Source organism: Xiphias gladius, chromosome 10 (assembly GCF_016859285.1).
Source record: "Xiphias gladius isolate SHS-SW01 ecotype Sanya breed wild chromosome 10, ASM1685928v1, whole genome shotgun sequence".
In the NCBI taxonomy this organism is placed as follows: domain Eukaryota; kingdom Metazoa; phylum Chordata; class Actinopteri; order Istiophoriformes; family Xiphiidae; genus Xiphias; species Xiphias gladius.
In genome coordinates this window covers 17,390,510-17,413,743 of record NC_053409.1, presented here as the reverse complement: position 1 = coordinate 17,413,743, position 23,234 = coordinate 17,390,510, and the positions used below count along the sequence as shown (strand labels likewise).

Sequence of the window (23,234 nt, the reverse complement as noted above, 5' to 3'; positions counted from 1 at the left end):
TTTTGACACTAAACATCACATGGATACCTACATGAATTGCTCTTCTCGAGTTAGATAGCCAGATAGTTTTTAAAATTACGTCAGAGGGAAATATTGTAGTTTGTATTACCTGTCTGCAGCTGTTTTCACTAGTTATGCTCCGGAATAAGTTATAATATTAGATCAAATGATAAAATATTATGTGTTTGTGTTGTTTAATCCTCTAAACAGTTCATGAGGCAGTTAGAAGAATGAATATAAAGTAGAAATAAATAGAAACAAAATAAAATCACACAAACACCTAATTATTCTTTTTGTCTTTAATGAATTACAGATGTGGAATATTTGTGGCCCACAGTTTCAAAACGTGCTAAAGCTGAATATGAGATCAGATCACTTGTCTAACAGTGATGAAAATCTCGATTTTGTATTCCTGCAAATGTCCCCTATGATGCACGTAACAGGTCAAAAGGGAGAAGTCGCCCACAAATGACAGACTCAGATATCCTGCGAAATCCCCGTCCGTGTGCGTGTGTGTGCGTGTGTGTGTGATGACAGGGGGGCCAGTGGGCGACCAAAGAGGCTCCCAGTATGAAAGGAAAAGTAGGATTGGAGAAGTGACGTTATCTGCTGCTGGAAAGAGGGAGGGAGAAAGAGGGACAGAGGGCTGGACTCCATTAAGCCGAAGCCTGCAGGAAAACTGTTTGGGATACTTCACTTCTTCGGCGAGTTCTTCGGGGATTTCTCTCTGTTTTTAATCATCCCAAAGGACTTTATACATGATTTAAAGAGGGGGGGACTTGTTCCGTACCGTGTAGTCGACTGTTTTAGTGGGGTGTTTTTTTTTTTCCGTCTTTGTGAAGGTGAGTACACAGATTTAAATGTTCGTCCCTCAAAGCTTTGCTCGCTTCGCCGCTATGAAATATGAAAACGTTTATCTCCTTGGAGCTGTTTTTTTCTTTTTTTTCTTTGTTGTTGTTGTTGTTGTTGTCGTCGTCGCTGTCGCCGTCGTCGTCGTCGTCCCGCTCCCGCTCCATGTAACACCCGCTAGCAACGGTTCGCGATTTCCAGGGGCTCGTTTCCCCTTCAGACACACACTTTTCGGCGAGGTTACTCCGTCAATAACCGACCGAGTGTGTGCAATGCAGCCGGTGAGCTGTACGGGGCCCCGCTTACATAAGTAACCCCCCCTCCCCACTTCAGTCTATTTGTAAGAGTGGCCCTTACCGTTACTTTTTAACAGGTGAACCGGCGCGTTTGCGGGGAGACGGGCTCCCGGAGGTCCTGCCCCGAACTTGTCGCCGCGGGCCTAGAGCCTTTGTTCCGCCGCGTTTATTGGTCGGGCGGCTGTTTCTGATCGCCGGGCTACCGGACGCCCTCGGATCGACAGGGGTGACCGATAAGCCGTGGGGTAACTTTCTGCCGGAGACCTCACACGACAAGAGCGCGTCCAAAATTGGTGGGCAAACGGTGGTGTGTTTTCGTTCCCCGTCGTCCCTTCCCGAACCATTCTCGAAGGTCAGATGTTCAGTAACGAGCTGCGTTACCTTATCTCTCGCCTCTTCGGTATTGCCGCAACAGTCTGCCAGTGTTGGAACAAGTACCTCTTACTTTTGCTACCTCAGCAGGATGAGAAGTAGCGAATTCAGAGGGGAAAAAATACGCCATTATAAACACTTGGTTCTTCATTTCAGATTGTACTGAAGTATATTTAAAAAATATATAAGTAAACAGAAGGAAAAGTACTCACAATGAAGGATGAACCTTCTCAGGATTGGAAAGTATCAATAACATACTCAGTCATGATATATGCAATATTGTTATACAACGATATATCAATTGGAAATCAAATGAAAATGGTTTGTGGATACAACAACCAGTTGGACATGTCTGGTGTTGTCCATCCTGTGTACTGAATCCCTGACAAATCAAGAAACTCCCATCACATTGGTGCAAAAATCCCACTAAGTTTCCAATATTGCCTACAATGACTTGCAACCTTTCCTGCAGTGACCCGCTGCACCTGGTAATCTTAAAGGGCCGCTCCAGAGACATAATGTCGTGGTTCCATAAAGGACTTGCGAGAGACAGATTAAAAAAAATTTGAAGAAGAGTTCAGAAAAGTTGGGATCCTTCATTTTGTGCCTCGTAAATGCCCATGTCTTTCAAACTCCACACCTTCGGCGTGTGACGCAGGCTTTCTAACATAAATATGTAGTCCAAGCCGAGATAACCCTTACAGGATCACGATAACACCATCAGGGTTACTTTTTCAGACTTTGGGAAGTTCTTCCAGAGCAGAGGAAGATATTATACAACTTATCTCCAGCTGAGTAGATTCCACCATGATTACTCAACTGTCTTTGATGTATGAAATTGCTCTAGTGCCCCTTTTTAAATGGGATAGCTTCCACAGTATAGCATAAAGGTATGGGAAATCTCTGACGGTAGTCAAATATATTTCTGTTGTCATATAGTTCACCTCTAGACCCTGTCATGGTGTTTGGGAGCATTGATGCTTCTACGTATAAGCACTATTTTAATGACATTGCACATCAAGATGGTGCCCAGAGCAATTCCAGTTTATACCACCGGTTTGTTTAATCTAAAGCAGTGCATCAATTTATGAACCAGTCTTTGAATGTAAACTCTCAATCTGCAAAGTAACTAACAACTACAGCTCTCAGATACTGTAAAGGCAGTGGATCGTAAAAAGTACAATTGCTGGGGTAGAGGGATACATTTAGAAATTAAGAACAGCATTTAAGTACATGTACTGAGTTACTCTCCACCCGTGCAAAGTGCACATGCCTAGAGATATTCAGCCTAGTATCTGTTTGAAATATCTACAGTACAGTTCTTTTTGAAGAAGGCCTTGCACGCATGGGCTTTGCACAACATTTATTCCTTTCCAGAGGGTCAGAAGGTTTCTTTTCACCCCAGTGTGAAAGAAGCTTAACTGGACATTTTCCCTCCTGACTCTGGGTCTGTTTGGCAGGATGGCGCTGGATGGGATCCGGATGCCCGATGGCTGCTACGCCGACGGGACGTGGGAACTGAAGATGCATGTCACTGACCTCCACAGGGACGTGTCTCTGAGGGTCACTGGGGAAATCCACATCGGCGGAGTCATGCTCAAGCTCGTGGAGAAACTAGGTATGCATGCATGCATGCTGCTGTCACACAGGGGCCAGAGCAGTTTATGGCAGCTTTTCAGAGCTGCTTATCTAAAGTGTAGTATGCAGGTTTGAACATAGATGATCATGAGTCTGCAGATATAATGTGCATTTCATTTGTGATAGAGTGATAATGGTTCTGGTTGGCAGTCACGATAGGTCTTTCCTTTGACCTCTGACCCTGCAACCATCCTACAATAGCAGAATTTTTGTGCGTGTCAATGGCTGACTTGTGTAATCTGTTCATATTTCTTGTGCAATAAATACCTCTCTTTTTTTCAAAATAGTAGCCATTCTGAGAAGTGAGATTCCACTAAGAAAACAGCACTCTTCTATGCAAAAGTACAAACTGTTTCTGAATTCTGGCCAAAGTTAAGAAGAGACATTTTCCAGTTTTGTCATGGCTGGGAACTCAAAAGCATGCATTTTGCCAGAGACACAGAGAGAAAATGTATGAAACCAGAGGTGGGGGATCTGTTTAATGACAAGTGATGTTATTCTCCTAGGAGAAGCAAGGGAAACTCTTTGTTTGCCACTTTTGTAACTGTGCAGAATATTTAACGAGATTAAATGTTGAATGTTGTTACCCCCGCCAAGGAGGTTATATTTTCACCCATGTGTGTTTGTTGGTTTTTCTGACAGCAAGATTGCACAAACCGTACTGAACCAATTTGCACCGAACTGGGTGGAGGGATGGGGCATGGTCCAGGGAAAAACCCATTAAATTTTGGGGCAGATCCGGATCAGTTGTTACGTTGTTTGACATTGGCCTTGGCTGAGGTACGCGCTCTACTGACCACCATTCTAGTTGTTCTTGATATTTGTCGCTTGGAACCAGCTCAAACAGAGGTAAATGCTCCTCTTTGTTACCCTGCAGTGTACATGGGCCAGTAACCCAAGGTATAAAGAAACCATAGACAGTGCCCCCCCCCCCCGCACTGTATCGTGCACTGTTCTGAAACTGCACTTATGCACTTGACAAGTTTGGGTGCAACTAAGCATAAGAGTCCTCTGTTCCAGTCACTTGAACACTGTCCTGTTTCATGCAGGCTGGAGAAAGGTCATTGGTGGTGGCAGTGCGATTTGGGAGTGACAGTGTGTTGTGTGTCGATGGTGCTTGAATGCTCAGCATTCCTGCAGCGCTCCAAGGTTTTATTCCGTGCCCATGGTCCCGTTTTTAGCTCTCCTGTTAGAGCTCCACATAATTGAGGTCTTTGTTCTCTGTAGTCGTCTGTGCTGAGCAGCATCTATGCTAGGCCAGGGCAGTGTGGCTGCAGTGAGTGGGACGACGTGAATTCATTGGTCCTCCCACCCCAACTCCACTCAAGGCCTGGCCTTAATCCATTGTTTGAGTGGTGTTTGTGCTTTTGGTTAAGGTCTGGTTGAAGGGTATGACTTTACTTAACATGCACAAGCAGTGAGGGGACACTATTTGTTACGTTGGTTGGCTTGTCATCACAATCAGATACATAATGGATAACCGTGTAGTAACTTTATAAGAGCTTTTTATCGTTAAAGAAATCAAAATCGGCCACAAGTTACTGAAATTGTATAAATTGTATTACAGTTACATCAATTCCTGTTGGGGACGTGCAGCCCTCATTTATGTGTGATGGGAGTTGACTGTTTCCTTTGTTTTCAGCATTTTCTGGTTTTCCTTTTCTTACGGATGCAGCCATTTTGCTGATGACTTTCCCTTTTTCAACTTCTCAGGATTCTGGTGGTTTCAGTTCTACACATCGAGAGTTGGGAAAAATTTTGATTTGTTGGCCATGGGTTGTTGTGGGCTGTTTTTGCGCCTGAGTAGAATAATAGGACGGTGTGCACGGTTGTTTGTGCCGCTGTCTTATCAAACAATTTATGTAATTCCAGCCTTGATTACTACTTTTAAACATATTTAAGTCTGCATTATCATACTCCTACCACCATTACTGCAGTTAATTTGGCATTACGAAGTAGGATTGAAGGTAATAGACCCGCTTGCTGGGAAGCAGAACTCTTGCAGTGACATTAAACTGCTCTGTGAATGTTTGAGAATGTATTTGTGCCTCTTGACTGGTTTCATAAAGTGAGTGTGGGGATATTTAATTTGACTGCCATCTCCCTCCTGCCCTGAGTCAACAGGTTGTTTTTGCCTTGTAATCATTAACAAACCCACAGCGTGGGTTTTCCACATGGCCACGTACTGCAGGAGACTGTATACTTTTCGAGTGCTTGAAACAGGCAGTCTGGATGTGCTTTCGACGGTCCAAAAGAAATAACTTCCAAAAGAAAAAACATGGTTTTTCAATGGAAACCTTAAAAAAAACAAAACAAAAAAAACCCCCACCACACTATGTATTAATGTGTTAGTGTATAATCTTTGCTTTGAGAGAAAACAAGTTACATTATGGGATAAATGTGACATCCTAATATGGGAACAACCTTTGGGACTTTCTTTTGTCGGTAACCTGCTTCTGTACCTCCCAGCTCTCACTGGTGACAGTGCGGCACAGTCCTCACTGAACACCTCTTAAGTGCTGTCACACAACCACTGTTGGATTGGCTAATTGCTCGGATGTGGTGGTTATACATAGATACCGTACATGTGCAAATGCACACACACACACACACACACACACACATATTCATGGTGCTGTGGGCAGGGACACATAGATACCACTGAGTTTTGGCAAGCAGTGTGCAACGCTCGCAACGAGAGGACATCCTTGTGTAATGACAGATCTCTCTCTTTCCTTCCCCCCTCTCTTTCTGTCTCTGTAGCTTACTCTTCAAAATGAAGGACCTCTTGTGTTCAGTAATTGCTTTCCACAAGGCTGACAGTGCCATTTTTTTCTATCATAAACATTTGTTGCTGCACACTGTTTTTTGTTTTTTTTTCCATGAAAATTTGTCTCTGTATATAGTAGCTATCAGAGGCAGTATGTGTTTGTTTGAAAATGTGTTGACGTCAGCTGTCCTCCGCACGATGGCCAGGGTTCTCATTAGTAGTATTTGTGCATGTGTCTCCACACGTGATCATGGTTGTGTGGGTCGGTGGGCGTGTCTCGTCCACATGTATCCTGCTTCCATCAGTCAACTCTTCCTGTGTGCTGCAGGTCTTCCGCCCACACTGCAGGCTCAGATGGCCTTCGATAATGGATTAAATAGACAAATGCCAGGAAGGCACTTAGCTATTGATCACAGCAGCAAATGATGCTTTCATTTTCCCTGCAACCCTCCAGGAGAGTAGTTATTTAAAGCCAGGTGATTGACCACCCTTCGGTCCCCCACTCCTGTAATCCTTTCATCCCTCTGTTGCTTTCTATCATTGCTGCTTTCTCTGACTTTGTTGATCTTTTCCAGAAGTGCTGCTCCCCTCTCTAAAAGCAAACATTCTTCCATTTAGGGGGGGACAGCAAATATATCACAAACAACATTAGCTGGCGGGAGTTTTATTGGATTTTAAAGGGATTGTTCCCAAGTTACTTAGCTTTTAGGACTATGGCTTACAGTAAGTGCTTGGTCTATCTATGTTTCACACAAATACATTGCTACTTTGCACGTGCTAATGGCGGAAAAAAGTGTTTTTAGCGTAGTCTGGGCTATATGTCAAGGGCTCAGACCGTTAAACCTATGGATAAGAATGATGAAATTTAGCTAATTGTGAAAACCGCAGAAGAGACAAGTCTTGGAATGAATAGCGTATGTTAGCAAATGTAAATGATCGGTGAGAATGATGTTGCACTTACACTCCTGGAGGTACCCTGGTATTAATGTCTCTGCTTAGCCTCACGAAGACAGCTGAGGGTAAAGGGAGTAGATGGAGAAGGAAAATGGGAGGGAAACTGCGAGGGGGGAGGGAGGTGTGTGGAGCCTGAGCTTTTTCCTCTTCTTCTCTGTGTCCCTCTTTTCGCTGTGACGTTAGCCACGCTGCTAGAATTCCATAAAAGTCTTCGATGAAGCAGGAAATGACTTCCAGGGTTTGGCATGTTATTCTCTGGTCACTGCCGTCATTGCTGGATTCTCTCCTGCCTGCTTCATCCACCTCGCCCATCTCTCTTTGTCAAACCTCCCCTTTTCCTTTCTGCCTCGTTCTCTCTCTTTTCACCCCATTTTCTTACTCATCCTCATCTAAATATATTTTGTGGAAACTATTTTTATGATTTTTTTTTTTTTTCTCACTTCTTTGAGGTATTGGCAGCCACGTCTTGGTATTTGAAACCATCCACTACTCCAGCCACGTAGCAAGGCCTTACAATCAATAGGAAGCATTAAAGTACACCTTGTTCACTTCTCATGGTTTCTGACCCAGATTCGTGCACGCTGACTCTTCATTGTTCCATAAATAGAACTTGAGAAAACTAATTGGTCTAGTGTGACTTTGATAGTTCATGTGGTTGTTTCCAGTGAGGGGCCTGCAGTTTTTGGCTACAGTACCACCAGCCAGCCACAGAGAACTTTCCCTGCATGTCAGAGAAAATGTGTGTTTTGTATTTGAGATGACCTACATATTCACTTGCCAAGTAATCTGGTGAATGTCATCATCCCATATTCGTTTCAATTTTGTAACAAGTCATGTAGGAAATGTATTTGTAGTTAACCTTAACTTTTATCTTTTATTCCCCCCCCTTCGGAAGCACCTCTAACAAAACTCTTTGAACAAAACATTAGCAGGCAAACGCTACTTATTGTTATAATGTTGAATTGGAATTGACTTAGAAGTGACTTCAATGTTTCCTGTGAGCAACTTCGGTTTTCCAGATAGTGCTCCACTTTGCCAACCGTTTGAATTCTGTGTCCTTTTTGAGATGCCAAGATGCTGTCTGCTGGAGGTTGTGGTGACCAGAGGGAGATGGCTTCGTTTTGACAATGGAGTGCAGATTTCTTTAGGAAACAGACGCGACTTAACACAGGATGCCGAACTTCCTCTGGGCTTTTTTTATGCGCCTTCTCCCTTCTGCCTTCCTTTCATTCCTGCCTTCCTGCTCTCAGTGTTTATGGCATTTTTTGAGTATGATTCTGGTGGGCTGAGGGGAAATATCGGTTATCAGACCCTGCAGAGAAGGAGATGAAGAGCTGAGATGTCATATCTTTCCTTATGATGTGAGAGACGTGAACAGCTCTCTCGCATCTTTAACTTCAATATCACACATCAGGAGAGTGGTACATTTCTTTGATAGGTGGCTGTGACCACTTTCCCTCTACTCATATCATCTTGCCATGATACACAGTTGAGATACATAACCAAGTGTAATGAGACTCATTGATTGGGACTTTGGAGCCATCCTAAAGGCCTGGCATTATGAAGTGTGAAATGGCCTGTGGGATCATCCTGCTCTCTAATCTCTCTGAGAGGAAGTAGTTAGCCTAAGTAGCGGTCCTGCCCAGGCCAGAGCTTTCCTGTTTCACTAGCAAGATGCTGCAGTGATTGTGCTGTTCTGTGCTCAGATCTGAGCAATGTGATCATACATTGACCCCTAGCTTATATATTTACAGACATACTCATTGTTTCCCACATACAGAGTGAGTTAATTTTGGCATCCAACCCAAGTAGATCTGTTGTAGATCTTTTTTTTTTTTTTTTTCCCTTTTCAATATTGTAATTGGCAAAACTGTGGATTGGATAAAAAAGAGTGGGACTCTTAGTTGAATAATTGAATAGCTGAATGAAAGAAAACAAGTTATTGGAAGGCATGAACATAGATTTGCAAAATTGTAATGTATATATTTTTTACCACTTTTGGACATTTTATAGCCTAAACAGTCAATCAAGAAAATAATCAGCAGTTAATCTAATGAAAATAATTATTAGCTGCAGCCCTATCTAGCATATAGATGAGATAAAGTACCATATGTCCAGACGTTGACATATGGGTTATCCCTATTTTTGTTTAGGTTTTTTTTCTGATCATGAAGCTCTATTAGAGCATGTAAAGGAGAAGGTGTGAGGTAAAGAAACTACCTGTGGTAGTGAATTGTTTGCAGTGCTACTGAGTTAATTACTTACACATTATACAAGGAAGAGTTTCTGTTTAAACTGAACTAAACTTGACTTTGACAGCTGTTGGTTTTCATACACTCCTTTGATGAAGGGTCATGTGGGAACAGTATCAGCTGCTTAATGCTTCAAATATCAAGTTACATTATTCTGAACAGGGTAGTTGACTCTAGAAATTTCTTCCCCTTTACAAATTTATATTTGAAAAGCATGATCAAATTTTCAAATATGAAATATTTTTGTTTTACAAGGTTTCATTCTTTGTCTACTGTCATGGAAGATCACTGTGCTTGTTAAGGACAATTTAATTACCTATGTTTGGCATTTTAAACATGCAGTGGAACCAACTTTTATTGCTCCTTTGGGAATCTGAAGCTTGTTGCTTTCAGTCCCTCTTGTCTTCCTGTAGTGGCAGGCAGTGCAGTGGATCCAGAGGAAGGAAAAGTTAGACACCACACACCTGTGTGTCAATGGAGTAAACTGATCTGGAGTTTTTGTTTAGGTTTTCAGCCCACATTTCATTCATTTAAACCTGTCCCCGCCTCGCAGCCCCCCATCCTCTGTACTCCCCCTTTTTACAGAGCAAAGCCGCAAGAGAGGTGTTTGTTCTTATAGGGGCTTTATTAGGGTCTTCTTTTCATTTTCTCATTTGCACCTTTGCGGGTTCATTTGTCTGAAAAATGTCTCAATAAAAAAAATAATGAAAATTTCAGCAGTTCTGTAGATTGTCCAAAAATTTAACCTGGAAGCAATCACGCTTAGCAGCCTCAAGTATTCGGAAGTGTCGGTTTAACATGCTAGTTCTGCTAATGGAAAGTTCTGCTAGAGAAATGCAGCTAGGCACTGTGGAGCAACTGAGCTTCCTATTGAACTCTAGGATGCATCACTGGGATTGCTTATCACAGTCCCAGGGGGATGTCTGACAGGATAGATAGAAGGACAGATGAATATTGTCTATCTGCTCCATTGATCTTAGACCCATAGAGTTTGTAATGTCATTATTCCACCGGGGTCCCTTAACACTTAATTGTATAGAGCTGTGTCAGGGTAGAGTGGGAGTATCCCCACTGTTTTGCTGTGTTTGGATTATGACATAAATGGATACAAACTATGTGTCTCTAAGGAGCTTTCCTCTAATAGCCCCCCTGGCCTCTCCTAATGCATCGAAGCAGCACTGTTGCACTCTCTTCTTGCTCTAACAGGCTGGATGCTCCTAAATTTCCTTTTAAGATTTCTGATTCACTACACTCAGTGGAAAAGTGTCCATTTTCCTTCACTGATGCAGAGTCTGTCCGCCTCCACAACTTCACCTGTAGTCCTCTATATAATGACCCAACTCTCCTGTCTACCTCAGCCCTACCAAAACAGTTTCATCTCATCCTCTGGAGCTCTCAGCTGAGCTAAGATGTGAACCTTGATGCACCAAAGATTTGGCCTGAAGCCTGAGTCTTACCAGCGCTTGACAGGGCTTATCCTGAATCATACCCCAAGCAAATCCTGTATTCTTTAGGCTATAGATGAATGAGCATGTTTTAGGGGTGGGTTCTCTCTGACTTTCTCTCTCTCTCTCTTTCTTTTTCTCTTTCTGTGTGTGTGTGTGTGTGTGTGTGTGTGTGTGTGTGTGTGTGTGTGTGTGTGTGTGTGTGTGTGTGTGTGTTGTGTAATCAGACAGGATCTCACTGTCTGAAAAATTAAAACTATAAATGATCTGGTTTTAGGCTGTCTAGAATGTCTGTGTGTGGGGAAACAATGGAAGTACAATCAATAAAATCAATAACACATCACAAGGTCCCCTGACTCCTTCCACTTACATGAACCGCAACCGTGATGAACCTTTGTTTCCTATTTCTGCAGCCTAAAAGGCTTTAATGGCAGCATGGTTCTGTTTGTCTAAAGGCTTTGTCATGTGAAGTTTGACTGCTTGAAATGTTCTGGGTTTTGCCTGTTAGTAGAATCTGAGTCTAAAGGCAATGTGTCTTGCATATGTAATGCATGTGGTAAATGGCCGGTTTCAATTTGATTGACTGTTGGCAGGAAGCGGAGCTGTTGTTTTAATAACAGACTGAAATAAGATCAGCCCACCTTGTTCAACTCAGCCAGTAAATAGAAAGCTCTTAAGTTTAAATGGTGTTGGTTAGTGAATCCCCGAGGGACTCAGCTGGAATAGATCAACACATTAGTCAATGATTTCACCTTTTGATGGTGTTGGAGTCAGGCCACATGAAGTGTTGTCAGTATCACACACTCTTAGTTTTATATTGATAGATGTAACAGATGCATTGCAAGTATGACTTCTGGGTTAGGTTATTATCTGTTGATCATTTGGCACAAGTTCAGAGAACACGTTTGTCTTCTCTTCAGATGCCTCTTCTGTCCCCGACGTGTATGAATGTTTTGACCACAAGCCAAGAGTTGTTCAATGTATTGTACGTAGTAATTCACTGTATCACTTCAATCTTCCACTGTAAACCTGGTGTGACACTCTATCTCATGTCTGCTACACAGATATCATCATCACCTGTCTCCACGAACCATGTTGGGTATCTGATGTTGATACTATCTAGCATGACTGCACGAGCAAGTGAGTGCGTAAAGGCCATTTGCAGTTACAGATCTAATTTAAGGACAGTGCAGAACACTTGGTTCCTGTATCTTTGCTTGTCAATACCGACCTTCACCCTGCATCAGACGTGGAATATATTTAGAAAGAGAAGGGCTTTCATGTTGTAGAGGGGGATAAACTGTGTGTGTTTGTGTGTGTGTGAGAGAGAGAGAGGGAGAGAATAAGAATGGCAAATCTGCTCTGTGTCTTTGTTGTGTATGAAAACAAGTTGTCACCTTGCACCACTGCCCCTGTGGCGTCAGTCAGCAGTCACCAAGGAAACAGCAAGGCCAGCCTCACCCAGCTGTAATGTTTTTATCAGCTGATGGTGGAAAATGACAAAGCCTTGCACTGCATGGCCATGGTTATCACTGACAGCAACAGATGGCTCTGACGCCTTATGAAAAACATTGTTAGAAAAAAGGGCTCACTGTGCAAACATGGTGAAATACAGTCATAACCTATGTGTCCTCTCTTAAATCACTTCCATCAGTGATGCTAGAGATGAGCCTGGATTGTGCTTTAGGCATCAGCTGACTGTCACAGCTTTGCTGGTTAAATCCTAGTAAGGAAATAATATCAGTAACTGAGAGCACATGGAAAAGCAAATATTTTTTCCTTCTATTGCAAAAGCTCCGTGTCACATTTTGGCATGACTGCTGCATTTCCAGTTCTCTGAATTTTGCTAGGTATGAACTTTTTTTTTTTTTCAGTCAGCATCAATAATTGGCATTTTAAATGATCAGCAAATCAACACGCAAATCATTGCAACTTGTATTATAACTTATCTTTCCACTTTCCATCTCTCTATTCCATTTCTCTATTTGTCATTAAACTCAAATCTGTTTTGATTTTTATTGATATGACTAAATCTAAGTATAATATTGTTCAGCGACAGATCAAAAAATAAAATTCAAAATAGAAGAAATAGCTTTTTGATGGAAAAATAGCCAGGTAATACTTACAAAACGATAAACCTAAAATGATGATAGGTGGGAGTGTCACAACAGGTACCAAATCTGTGTGTGCGTGTGTTTGTGTTCAAACGTGTGTTAGTAGCAGGTAGATGCATACTCAGATGCTGAAATCTCTACTTCTTGTATCTGTTCACCTAGGAATAAGTAGGAATAAGTTTTTCATTTTTATGGAGGAGATAAAAATTAGTAGATGCTAGTTAAACATCTAGTACTTTGTGCATGTAGACTTTTTTTTGATTCCCTCCTCTGGCTTGCTCTGGCTCACTCTCATATTATCGTTTCCCCAGTTAGAGCTCCTCCTTGTCCTCCTCTTCCCTCCTTTTCGTGTCCTTTCCCTCATTCCTTCTTTCTCATCCTCTCCTCCGTCATCCCAAATCCTCCCCCTCCCAGACAGGCCTCCATAAACATAGCTGTCACCTAATGTAAACACCACAGATACTCTGACTAGAAAGACAGGGATGGAAAGAGTAAATAAGAGTGACGGGGAGGAGAGGGAAGGAGGGACAGTTCAGTTCCCTTTATTATTCCAATTAAAGCCCTGCAAACTGGGTATTTTGGTGCCAACAATAAAACATTTTTAGTCCAGCTTTAATGTTTGGCCTTAGCTTTTTTCTTTAATTGCTTCTTAGAATATTGCCGTATTAATCCATGTGTTTTGTAAGCAGTATTTCTATTTGTGGTATCTGGTGCACAAAGCAGAGGAAGTGGTCTTGGTCGAGAGCTGTGGCGGTGATGGTGGTGAATGAAAAGAACTCAGTTTGACAGAATTTATGGATTAATTTAGCTTGTTAAAGCACACACACGCACAAACACACAGAACTAAAGTAGTTAATGGATGGAAAGAACACCCTGCCTCTGACAAATCCCCAAACCTGCACACACAACACACACAACACACACAATCTCCGTATCATCTTTCACCTCCTGCAGAGGTCATAAAACATGGTTTTCCCATTCTGTTTCCCCTGTCCTTGTCTTTTAGCCCCTCCTTGCACCCCCCCCACACACACACACACACACACACGCACACATCACTCCACTAAGGGCCGTGGGTCCATATTTAATGCAACCAATTACTTAGGCCCCCACTCCTCTGGCTGCTGCATTACGTCAGCCTTGGCAAGCTGTATTTTTAGCTGGGAGATGCCATTGGCCCCCTGTCCACCCTTCTCTGTGGATTGAGTTACCACCTTGTCGCTGAAAGAACCCAGTGGACGTCTACCCGAGCTGCCTTCGTCCAATCACAACACACAGAACCACTGTCTAATGACACAAGCAAGCAGAAGGAAAGACTATGTCCAGTAAGGTTTTGGTGGTGGGCAATGACAAGGAAACAGTGGCGCAGAGGCCACTGACTGAGACAAGCCAAGACGTGCATTCATGCCTTGCCACAGACTGTATGGTGGCCATGCATGCTGAGTATGATGACGGCGCTATAGATCGTGGTCTGTGGTGAAGGCTTGAGTGCCAAACGTTAATGCTAGCTGTTTAGCATTGCTCCCAGACACCAGAAATTACAAGTTTGGAAGAGGAAAAACTGTGAGCAGAGTTATGAAAATATATTCAGGTCTATTTTCAATTTTTCCTCTCGGTACTCCCTCTCATTATTTCAGCCTTTAATAGCTGCCGTACACTTAAGGGAGCAGTTCCTCTGATGGTAATAATGAAGTTGTGTTCTGCACAGCTGAGGCATGAGAACAGAGCGATGACAGCTAGACCCCATGCTGCTAAAGTAACTCACACGGGGTCTCAGAAAGAAAGCTTGGAATGCTTTCACTCAAGTACCAAGTGTTTGCCTGTCGGAGTAAACAGTATAAACCCCAACAGCTTGACAAACAACCTCTCCCCAATTCAATTCACATAGTCCTAGGCCTTCATAGTCACATCTGCATTGAAATGCTGGCTGGCCACTCTTATTCTCAAACTTTCCTCCCCATCTTAATCACCAATGTAATCTCTTCCCTATCCCAGTGTGCTCTACAGCAGTCTTGTTTCCTGGTTCAAAAACAGCCAATCGGTTGTTTCACTTACTCACCCTCTAATCCCATTCATTGAGCTTTTAGACGGGATCAGCAGGAGAGTGTCAACAATGCATATGAATGCCCCTATGTAAAGTTAAGGTCAGGGAAAACAATACCAGTGCATAGAAACAAAAGGCCACTCAAGGTTTAGGTTACCATGGCACCAAGCGGTTTGATTGACAGAGAGAGGAGATCACCATAGGGTAACATTCAAGGTCACTCCCCTGTTTTTTAACATTGTTACCATCCTCCTTTCGGAGTGAGCAGAAGCAATGTGCATCGGTCAGTGTTGGATTGTGATGTAAAAACAAAACCACTGCTGTAACTGCTGTTTACTCACTATGTATCAGAAAGTAATTGTAGTCCATTTTGGCCTCTGTTTGTCTATTAATAGCGGTGTCCTTCCTCATGTGGTGAGTCTAAATAATGTGTTGATGGCACATTTGGCTAATGTGCTACCAGCCTTGAATACAAAGTAGATGTGTTTCCTTAATGGGGGTCAGAAGGCAGCTCTTGCCTTTTTTTTAACCACAGGAATGATCAGCATAATTTGCAATAAATACAGTTATTCCTGGGCCTAAAGCTTATCTATTTGACTTTTTATTTACCCATCAGTATGGTACTGCTGAAATTAATATGTCAGTCGATCGAAAGAAACTTAGGCATCAACAAGTCTGATAATCGAGTGATTATTATTTATATGGTTTACTCGTAAGTAAAAATACCAAAGATTTGCTGGTTTCAGCATCTCAAATGTGAGGTTTTACTGCTGTTCTGTCGTTCAAAGGATTGTAAATGAAATATTTTCAGATTGTGGACTGTCAGTCTGACAAAATAAGAAATTTCATAAGGTCCCCCTGAGCTCTCAACTCTTGTGCTGGGCCCAGCACGAGTATGCCCACAACAGTATGTACACTTGAATTCTTGTCATCTGGCTGACAAGCTTTTGGGGATATATAACATTGGGCTATGACAATACATGGCAACATTTTCAGGGTATTTCAGGGTATATGCCTTTAATCGAACCAATTTTACAGTTGAATCAGTTCAGATCGAATGCTTTGATTTAAGGATGACTGGGCAGACTCAACGTCTGTGTTTGGACACTGACTCAGTGAGAGAGAGAGAGACAGAGCCAGAGTGAGAAAGACGATAGGCTGGAGAAGTAATGAAGGGGTATGTGGGTGGAGGAAATGAGACACTGCTCTGGGAAGTGCCTTCCTGGACTATTGCTAGAGTAATGACATCACTATTCATGGGGGACTTCTGGAAGTATGATAAGCTAAAAACAATAGGCCTGGTCACTCCATCTCAACTATCATACTCTGCTAAATATATTTTCTATTTAAACGTGAGGCAACTTATGCACGAAATCGGGTACATGTGCACAGCCAAGAACTCTGTTCTTGAGCCAGCTGGCCTGCCGTTCATCTTGACTTGTAGCTTAACATACTTGGCTATTTTCTGAATGTATGCTATAAGAGGGATAAAGAACGACGACTGGATGCAGAGATACTCTCGCGCTTTGAAGTGACTCGCAGCTCAAACACAACGTCAGCCCACCACAATGCTGTTCATACAGAAACCAGAGCTAGATGATCTGCAAAACAGCTGCTTTGAGTTCCCTTAAATCCCTGCGGTTTTCACCTTCTCCTTGAAGTCAGACACACACACCATGAGACCACAGGTCCGTCCCCATTGTGCCGAGCCCCTGCAGAGTGAAAGCCTGGGAGCTATTTGGGGTTTTGGGTGGCTTGTGTCTGCATTAGAGGGATCACAGTGTGACTTTGGAACAAAGAGGAAGGAATGAACCAGATATCCCCACAGTGTCATACAAACAGCCACGTCTTTCACGCACTCAGTTGTCTCCTCCCTCTCACTTTGACTTCACCGCCCCTGTGCAAACCTTTTCTGGACTCCCCCTTCACCCTAAATGTGACCCCCTGCCCTGGAGGGACAAATTTGGTGAGCTTAGGCCAGTACAGTGAGAAGGATACAGACTGAGCACACTGGTTACACTTTTCCTTTGCCAACAAAATCTTCAACTTGTAGATACAAGTGATACAGATGGTCACTAATAAGGTTGTGCAATTTATCAAAGAGAATGACTGTACAAAAGAAAAAAAAAAGACTATGTAATGTTTTGATGTGTTTGCATTTGCCATGTCTGCAGTTCTTACTAAAAGTCATCCACGCTACTCTATTCTTTCCCTCCATAGATGTGAAGAAAGACTGGTCAGACCATGCTTTGTGGTGGGAGAAGAAGAAGACATGGCTGTTGAAAACCCACTGGACGTTGGACAAGTACGGCATCCAAGCTGACGCCAGGCTGCTCTTCACGCCACAGCACAAGCTGCTGCGCCTCCAGCTGCCCAACATGAAGCACATGAAGGTCAAGGTCAACTTCTCGGACCGCGTCTTCAAGGCTGTGTCCGACATCTGCAAAACTTTCAGTAAGTGGTGCGGAGGACTCGTTTACAGGACAGCAGGCAGAGCAGCGTTCACATTTCTAGTGGTGATGTGGAAAACAGTCATGAAGCAAATGTGAGATGAGATGTGACTGATTGGCAGTGAGTTATAGGAATAGAACTCCTTTTGAGTTTAGATGGTGATACCAGGCCTACTGAAGGTGCCCACCCTGCTAAACCAAAAACTTCCCCAGGTAATACTATTTTGGGAAAGGTACTGGAAAAGTTCTGAATCAAACTTAGCTAATCATCTCCTTCCTCTCACTTTGTCTTTATTCCCAGCAATTTGTTGTGTTTATTAAACGCACTCTGGCCTTTGCGTACCGTAGTCACATCTCCTGAGTAGTAGCTTGGGACTCGTGTCCTTGGGGCCTGGGCTCCATCGGTCTTAGAGTAATGTTTAGTAAACAGAGATTATCAATCTGTCCCAGGCTTGTAGCAAAGGCACACACTAAAGGACAAATTCATGTACACGTAAAGAACTCATAGTCTTGCTAACTGTCTGGCTCACCTACCATCTCTTCTACTAATATCAGTTCCAAATTTAACTGTGTCCTATGGTGTAAGTAATACCCAAGGGTCACAGACAGACACTATCGACATCTTCCATCATTGGCACCACACTGTCCCGTTAGAGACGCGTCAGGGGTCACACACTAGACCCCGGTGACCCTGACCTGCTAACACCCACTTTTCCTAGGCTCAGAGCTCGCCACTTGCTCCTGACTCATAGTCCCTGTCTGCAGTGGGGTTGGCAGGTTTGAAGAACCCCCACCCATGCAAATCCTTCCATCAGGCAGGGTCATAGCACACCTGTTGTTACTTTGTCACTGGACTGTGTACAGCAGGCAGGATGAGGGGCTGCAGTGGCAGCTCTCCTGTTTTTATTGGCTTCTACAGGTAGCACTCGACCTTGTTTTTAATTTGGCAGGAATGGAGCATTTTATTTTTTATTTTTTAAGACTAAGGGGTTCCTCGTGAATGAACAAGAACAAATAGCACATTTAGCGTGTTGAGTGTAAATATACAAAGAGGCTTTTTTTTGAAAGCAGAGGCAGGGAGACGGTGGAGAAACAGGCCGGTAGCCTCTCTCTCAGCCAGGCCCGGTTTGGAATATGTCTGCTGCTTCTGCAATAAATCTATTTCGGCCGTGCAGAAATTCAGGATGTATTGCTTTTGCAAGATGTTGTACGGTGGCTGTAAAGGGCCCCTCAGTGTGAATTGCTTCTACTGTTGTATTTGAATCACTCTGTATTATAGCTTGTAAAAAGCAGAATTTACGGTAATGGACAGTGGGGAAGCTCTAAACTATAACTAAGGGCATGACAGCTGATTTATCAGACTTACAGCTGGTCTGGCCTGGAAGCATTTCATTTTTTGTTATCTGGGCAACTTTGAGGTTTACAATTTCCTGTGCATATTTTCTGCTAACTGCCTGTGAGCTCCACAGCATAGAGAATCAGATGGGACAGGAAGAGACAAGGTCTGTCCAACTGTCCTTCACTCTAGACAGCAGAAAGGGAGGGGCAGAGATACAGGAAAGACAGTGGAGATTTTTTCAATGATGAGCAGCTCACCATTGGCTCCAGTTCTTGATATCATACTAATTTATTTTGAGGGCGTCTTTTGCTTTGGCATGTCCAGTCAGTTGGTCACACAGAAGCTATTTCCTGTTCCAAAACAAGTTCAGAGTTGAGTCTACCAGTTTAGTATTTGGCTGTTTTTATTCCCACCCATTCCATAGTTTATTTTTCCTATTATGCTCTACAGTCTTAGAATGATATTATGTTGTCTCTACTGTTATTTTGTAATATTAACATACAGCATGTTTTTACCGCAAATTTTCTATTTTGTCTGCTTTTCAGCCTCTTTTGCACAACTCAAATTCTGACAGTGAGCGTCCCATACTGGAGCAAAGCATAGAAAACATAACACTCCAAAGCTAAAAGTATAAAACCAATTATCACCGCTGTACTTCTCCCACATCCATGGCAGCTGCGTCCTGACACAGACAAAGTCCATCTGGGCTGGCTGGGAAAGAAGAGGACTCAGCAAAAGGTCGATGTACTGTAATAGATGAAAATCACTCAGTTTCACTCCTGTTTTGACCTCTACTTCCATTTGGCAGCTCCTATTTCCTGTGCTGCATTGCTTACTTGATAGTGAAGTACAGGAATTGGGGATTTTCCATTTTTAGTTGCAAGATAACATTTTTGAACTCTGTCAACAATTCAGAGAATCCTCTGAACCCACATTTGTGAGCTTTTTGAAGTCTGAAGATCATCTCAAATATACATATTTGTTGTGTTATGGTGCCAGTTTACACTCAGTGGAAATTCTGTACGGTTTGAAACCAACAGTTATTTTGATTACTTATTAATCTTTTTTTTTTTTTTTTTTTTTGATGATAGTGGAATTAGTGAAAAATGTCTGTGACAATTATTGGGTACTGAAGCTGACATATTCAAATGGCGTGTTTTGTATGACCAACAGGTATAAACCCACAAAATTTCAGTTTACAGTGATATAACAGAGAACAGTAGCGGATACTCACATTTTGGAAGCCAGAATGTACAAATATTTGTCTTTTTTGCTTGATAAATTATTTAAATCATTCATAGATAATGAAAATTCTTTTTATCAAAAAACCAATTAATTACCTATTTTATCAGCGATAAAATGCCGTGTGAAATGCATAAAGTCAGGTCTGTAGTTGAGACAAAAATGAATGGTACTGAACTGGTTACTCTGGCTTTTGTGAAGAGTAATTTGCCCAGCGAAGACAGTGAAGACAAGACATGAGCTTGTCCCGCCTAGACAACATGGACTCACTTCCAGCCAAGGAGGGAGGCTGTTTTACTCTTCCTGTGAGCCACCACACAAAATGTACTTTTCACAACTGACTAACACATGACTGTGGTCCGGGGAGCCCGAGGTGGCGCAACCAGCCCGCTGCTCTCAGAAAAGCATCACTTCAGGATAACAAATGTCAGGCTGCTCCGCTTAAGCGCTGTGTGGGGTTTTTTTCCTGTTGTTGTTTTTTTTTTTTTTTCAGAGAAGTCGTCACTTCTCTGAAACATTACAATGAGTCAAATAAATGACCGGATGTAGATTACCTTCAGGACATAAATTGATTACCAGGCAGGAAAGGAAGGTGACTGATGTCAATATGGCGGGACATAGAGAACACAGGAGGATGAGTCTGAAGTAGGACGTTGAAAGCTGAGAAGCCATATTGCAGTGAAGTGATTGGTCGGGGCGCTTTGTCACCCAGAAACCTTTCTGAAATTGTGTGGGACTGTTGCCTCATCGTTTTGGTCCAGCAGATTTATGGCCCATCAGTGTGTGGTCTTCTTGACCGGCCTGAGTGTGCTGGCCACTGTTGTCATAACACAGGAGGAGTGCGGTGTGACCTCAGGTCCAACTCCTAAATTAAAGTGCATTATTATCCTTTATGAGCCTTTTTAGCTCCTTTTTTTGCCTCCTGTCTGATAAATCAAGAAAAAACCTCTTAACATTATTCCCAGGCCATTTTACATAAATTGGTATTGTTTGTACTTAAAGTTAGAGTGAAAAATAGTAAAAGTGATCTATCTGTGTGCCTCATGTTATTGTATTGAGTATTAGCATCATTTGACTCACTTCAGATGCCAAAAAACTAACTTCACTGCAATTCATTAGCTAAATTCTTAAAACATAATATGTCCACATTATGTACATCCTCATTATCCGTTTCCCAATGGACTTGCCCCTCGTTTCATTTGGTCTCCCCTGCTTGATTCATTGTTCGCCATCAGTCCAATGAGTACCTCTTCATAACAGTGAGAAATATACAAGGGGACAACAGAAGGTGAAATCACTCCTCTTTAATTTTTTTGTCCATGTAGGGTCTCCATCTGTTTGTACTGTAAACTTTAGTGCTGTAAAATTAGACTGTGACGGTGTTTGTGATTCTTCTGCGGCTGGCCTTACTCACGGCAGTGAATCATGTGTTCCAAGGAGGAGGTCTTGCGCGCCCAGCTGGCTCTCAGTCAACCCCTCTCCTCTGGCCCCAGGCCTGGTTACTGCCACACGTCTGCAGGATGGAAGATTGGGGTCTTATTGTCTAAAGTCTCATTCCTGCTAATGGAAATCATCCAAGGTTTTGTAAGCCCTCTGACCATCACTCACTCTTCCTCATCATCCTGAAAAGTATGCAGTGAGTGTAGGAGCAGTCTTCCCCACCAGGTCATGAGTCTTAAATTATCTCTATAAACATACAATTCAGCACTCAACTGAGTATGTCAGCAGAAATGGATTGTAATACTTGCCTGTCTGAAAAATACTAGTGGAGCGCTTTTTGTATTTTCCTCTTAGTCTGCTTTCATCCTCTTTATCGTTATATTTTTGATGGTATTTATAATTAAACAGACCTCATATGTGCTACACTTCCACACCCACCCATTTCCCACATGCTCAGACACATTAATACAGTAAAGGGGGCTAAGATATGGTGTTTACGGGAACATTTGTATTTTCGTTTTCTCCACTGATTATTGGACCCTAAACCTGTCACCGAAAATAGATTTTTACTACATTGAGTAACGGTTTAAAAAAGATTCTATGACCAAAATCTGTTGTTTGAGCCACACATTTGATCCTTAGAGGGTTATAATATTCGTCTATGTTACGAAGCAACAGTGCCACATTTATTATTTTGTACCAGAATGGTCTTGCTCAGTAGATGGCTAATATTCTCCCTATGGATAAGTTTCCATTGTTTACAATGAGGTCATAAGGATGAACAGTTAAAGAACCTTTGTAGTAAAATGCCGAATTCTTCTGCAATGCCTCCCCAGGAGTTCTACGTATGTACACAGTTTGACACACACTTTACTGTGTGTATTGGCCCTCTTGCACAGCTCAATGGGGCTAAAGCTCGGCAGCACGCCTGCAACTCACATGGCTGTATAAGGGCACAGGGATTGTGCTCCACCACTGCAGCAGAGTGAGAATGAGGGAGGAGGGAGACTGCGAGAGAGAGAGAGAGAGGGTGAGCTCCCATCTGGTAGTTCTTAAAACTCCTGGAATGCTTTTGCTTTAGTTACACAAAACCAAACAAGCCAAGACGTTCTCTCTTCCCTTATTCTCGTGCTTTCCCCAGTGCCCTCAGCAACCTCTTTAATCAGTCTGCAACACCTTTCCAATCCTTCATCTCTTCAAAATGAAGAGAGATTTATTTCAACAGATATGTAAAAATGAACAATTTTGCAATAGTTCTGAGCGAAAACCAAGAGAAAATAATGAAATGAGGCTCTCAAATATCAGCTCAGTTCTTAATTTATAAGGAATCCTTGGCAAAACCAAATCCAGCTGAGGATCCAGATGTGGTTGCTTCTAAACTAGCTCCATCTATTCTAGTCCTGACACATTCTGGCCATCTCACGCGCTAGATTAGAACCATCCCAAGCCCATCTTAAAACATCATGGCTGCTGCTGAGTGATGGTTCCCTGGCCTCTAAGCGCAAGGGAAGGAGGGAAAATAGGGGAGAGAAGCCGGGGGAGAGAGGCTGCTCTGTTTTAGACATTATATCCAGTGCGGTGTCTTACTGTCTGATGGGGATCTTGCACACAGCTCTTCTATTTACACACACACACAAACACAGGGTTAGGATGTGGTTGTTTATTTAATTTAAAATATCTGAGTATCTTTAGGGATTAGGTTTTTTTTTTTTTTTTTGTGGAAGTTGTGCTGTCCTACTACTAACAGCAACTGAATTCTGGTTTCATATATGTGAGAGGAGTAGTCGGAGGAAGGAGGGTAAGAGGGAGATAGAGGTTGTGTCTGCCCTGTTTGAGTTGGGGATTGGATACATTTAAAGCAAGATTTGTTGGGTCCCTGAGAAAAAGGATTTGTAGTTTTCCACCCCTCTTGTGTACAGCTGTTTACAATTCTGACCCATCTCCTACATCCATTTGCTTTCTCTTACTTCATATCCCTTTTTGCCTTTGACCTTTTTTTTCATTTTGAGTTGCCTCAGCGACAGTTATA

The 23,234-nt window shown here is 42.6% G+C and overlaps 1 protein-coding gene across 4 annotated transcripts in view; it reads left to right on the top strand.

Moving 5' to 3' along the window:
- The first annotated feature begins 496 nt into the window (after positions 1-496).
- Positions 497-23,234, top strand: part of fermt2 (FERM domain containing kindlin 2) — a 42,062-nt gene continuing 19,324 nt past the window's right edge. For all 4 annotated transcript variants that reach the window (XM_040136797.1, XM_040136796.1, XM_040136795.1 and 1 more), the window contains exons 1-3: positions 497-842; positions 2,978-3,135; positions 16,955-17,188. In XM_040136797.1, coding sequence (XP_039992731.1) covers positions 2,979-3,135; positions 16,955-17,188 — 391 coding nt within the window. In that variant the 5' untranslated portion in view covers positions 497-842; position 2,978. The remainder of the gene's footprint in view (positions 843-2,977; positions 3,136-16,954; positions 17,189-23,234) is intronic.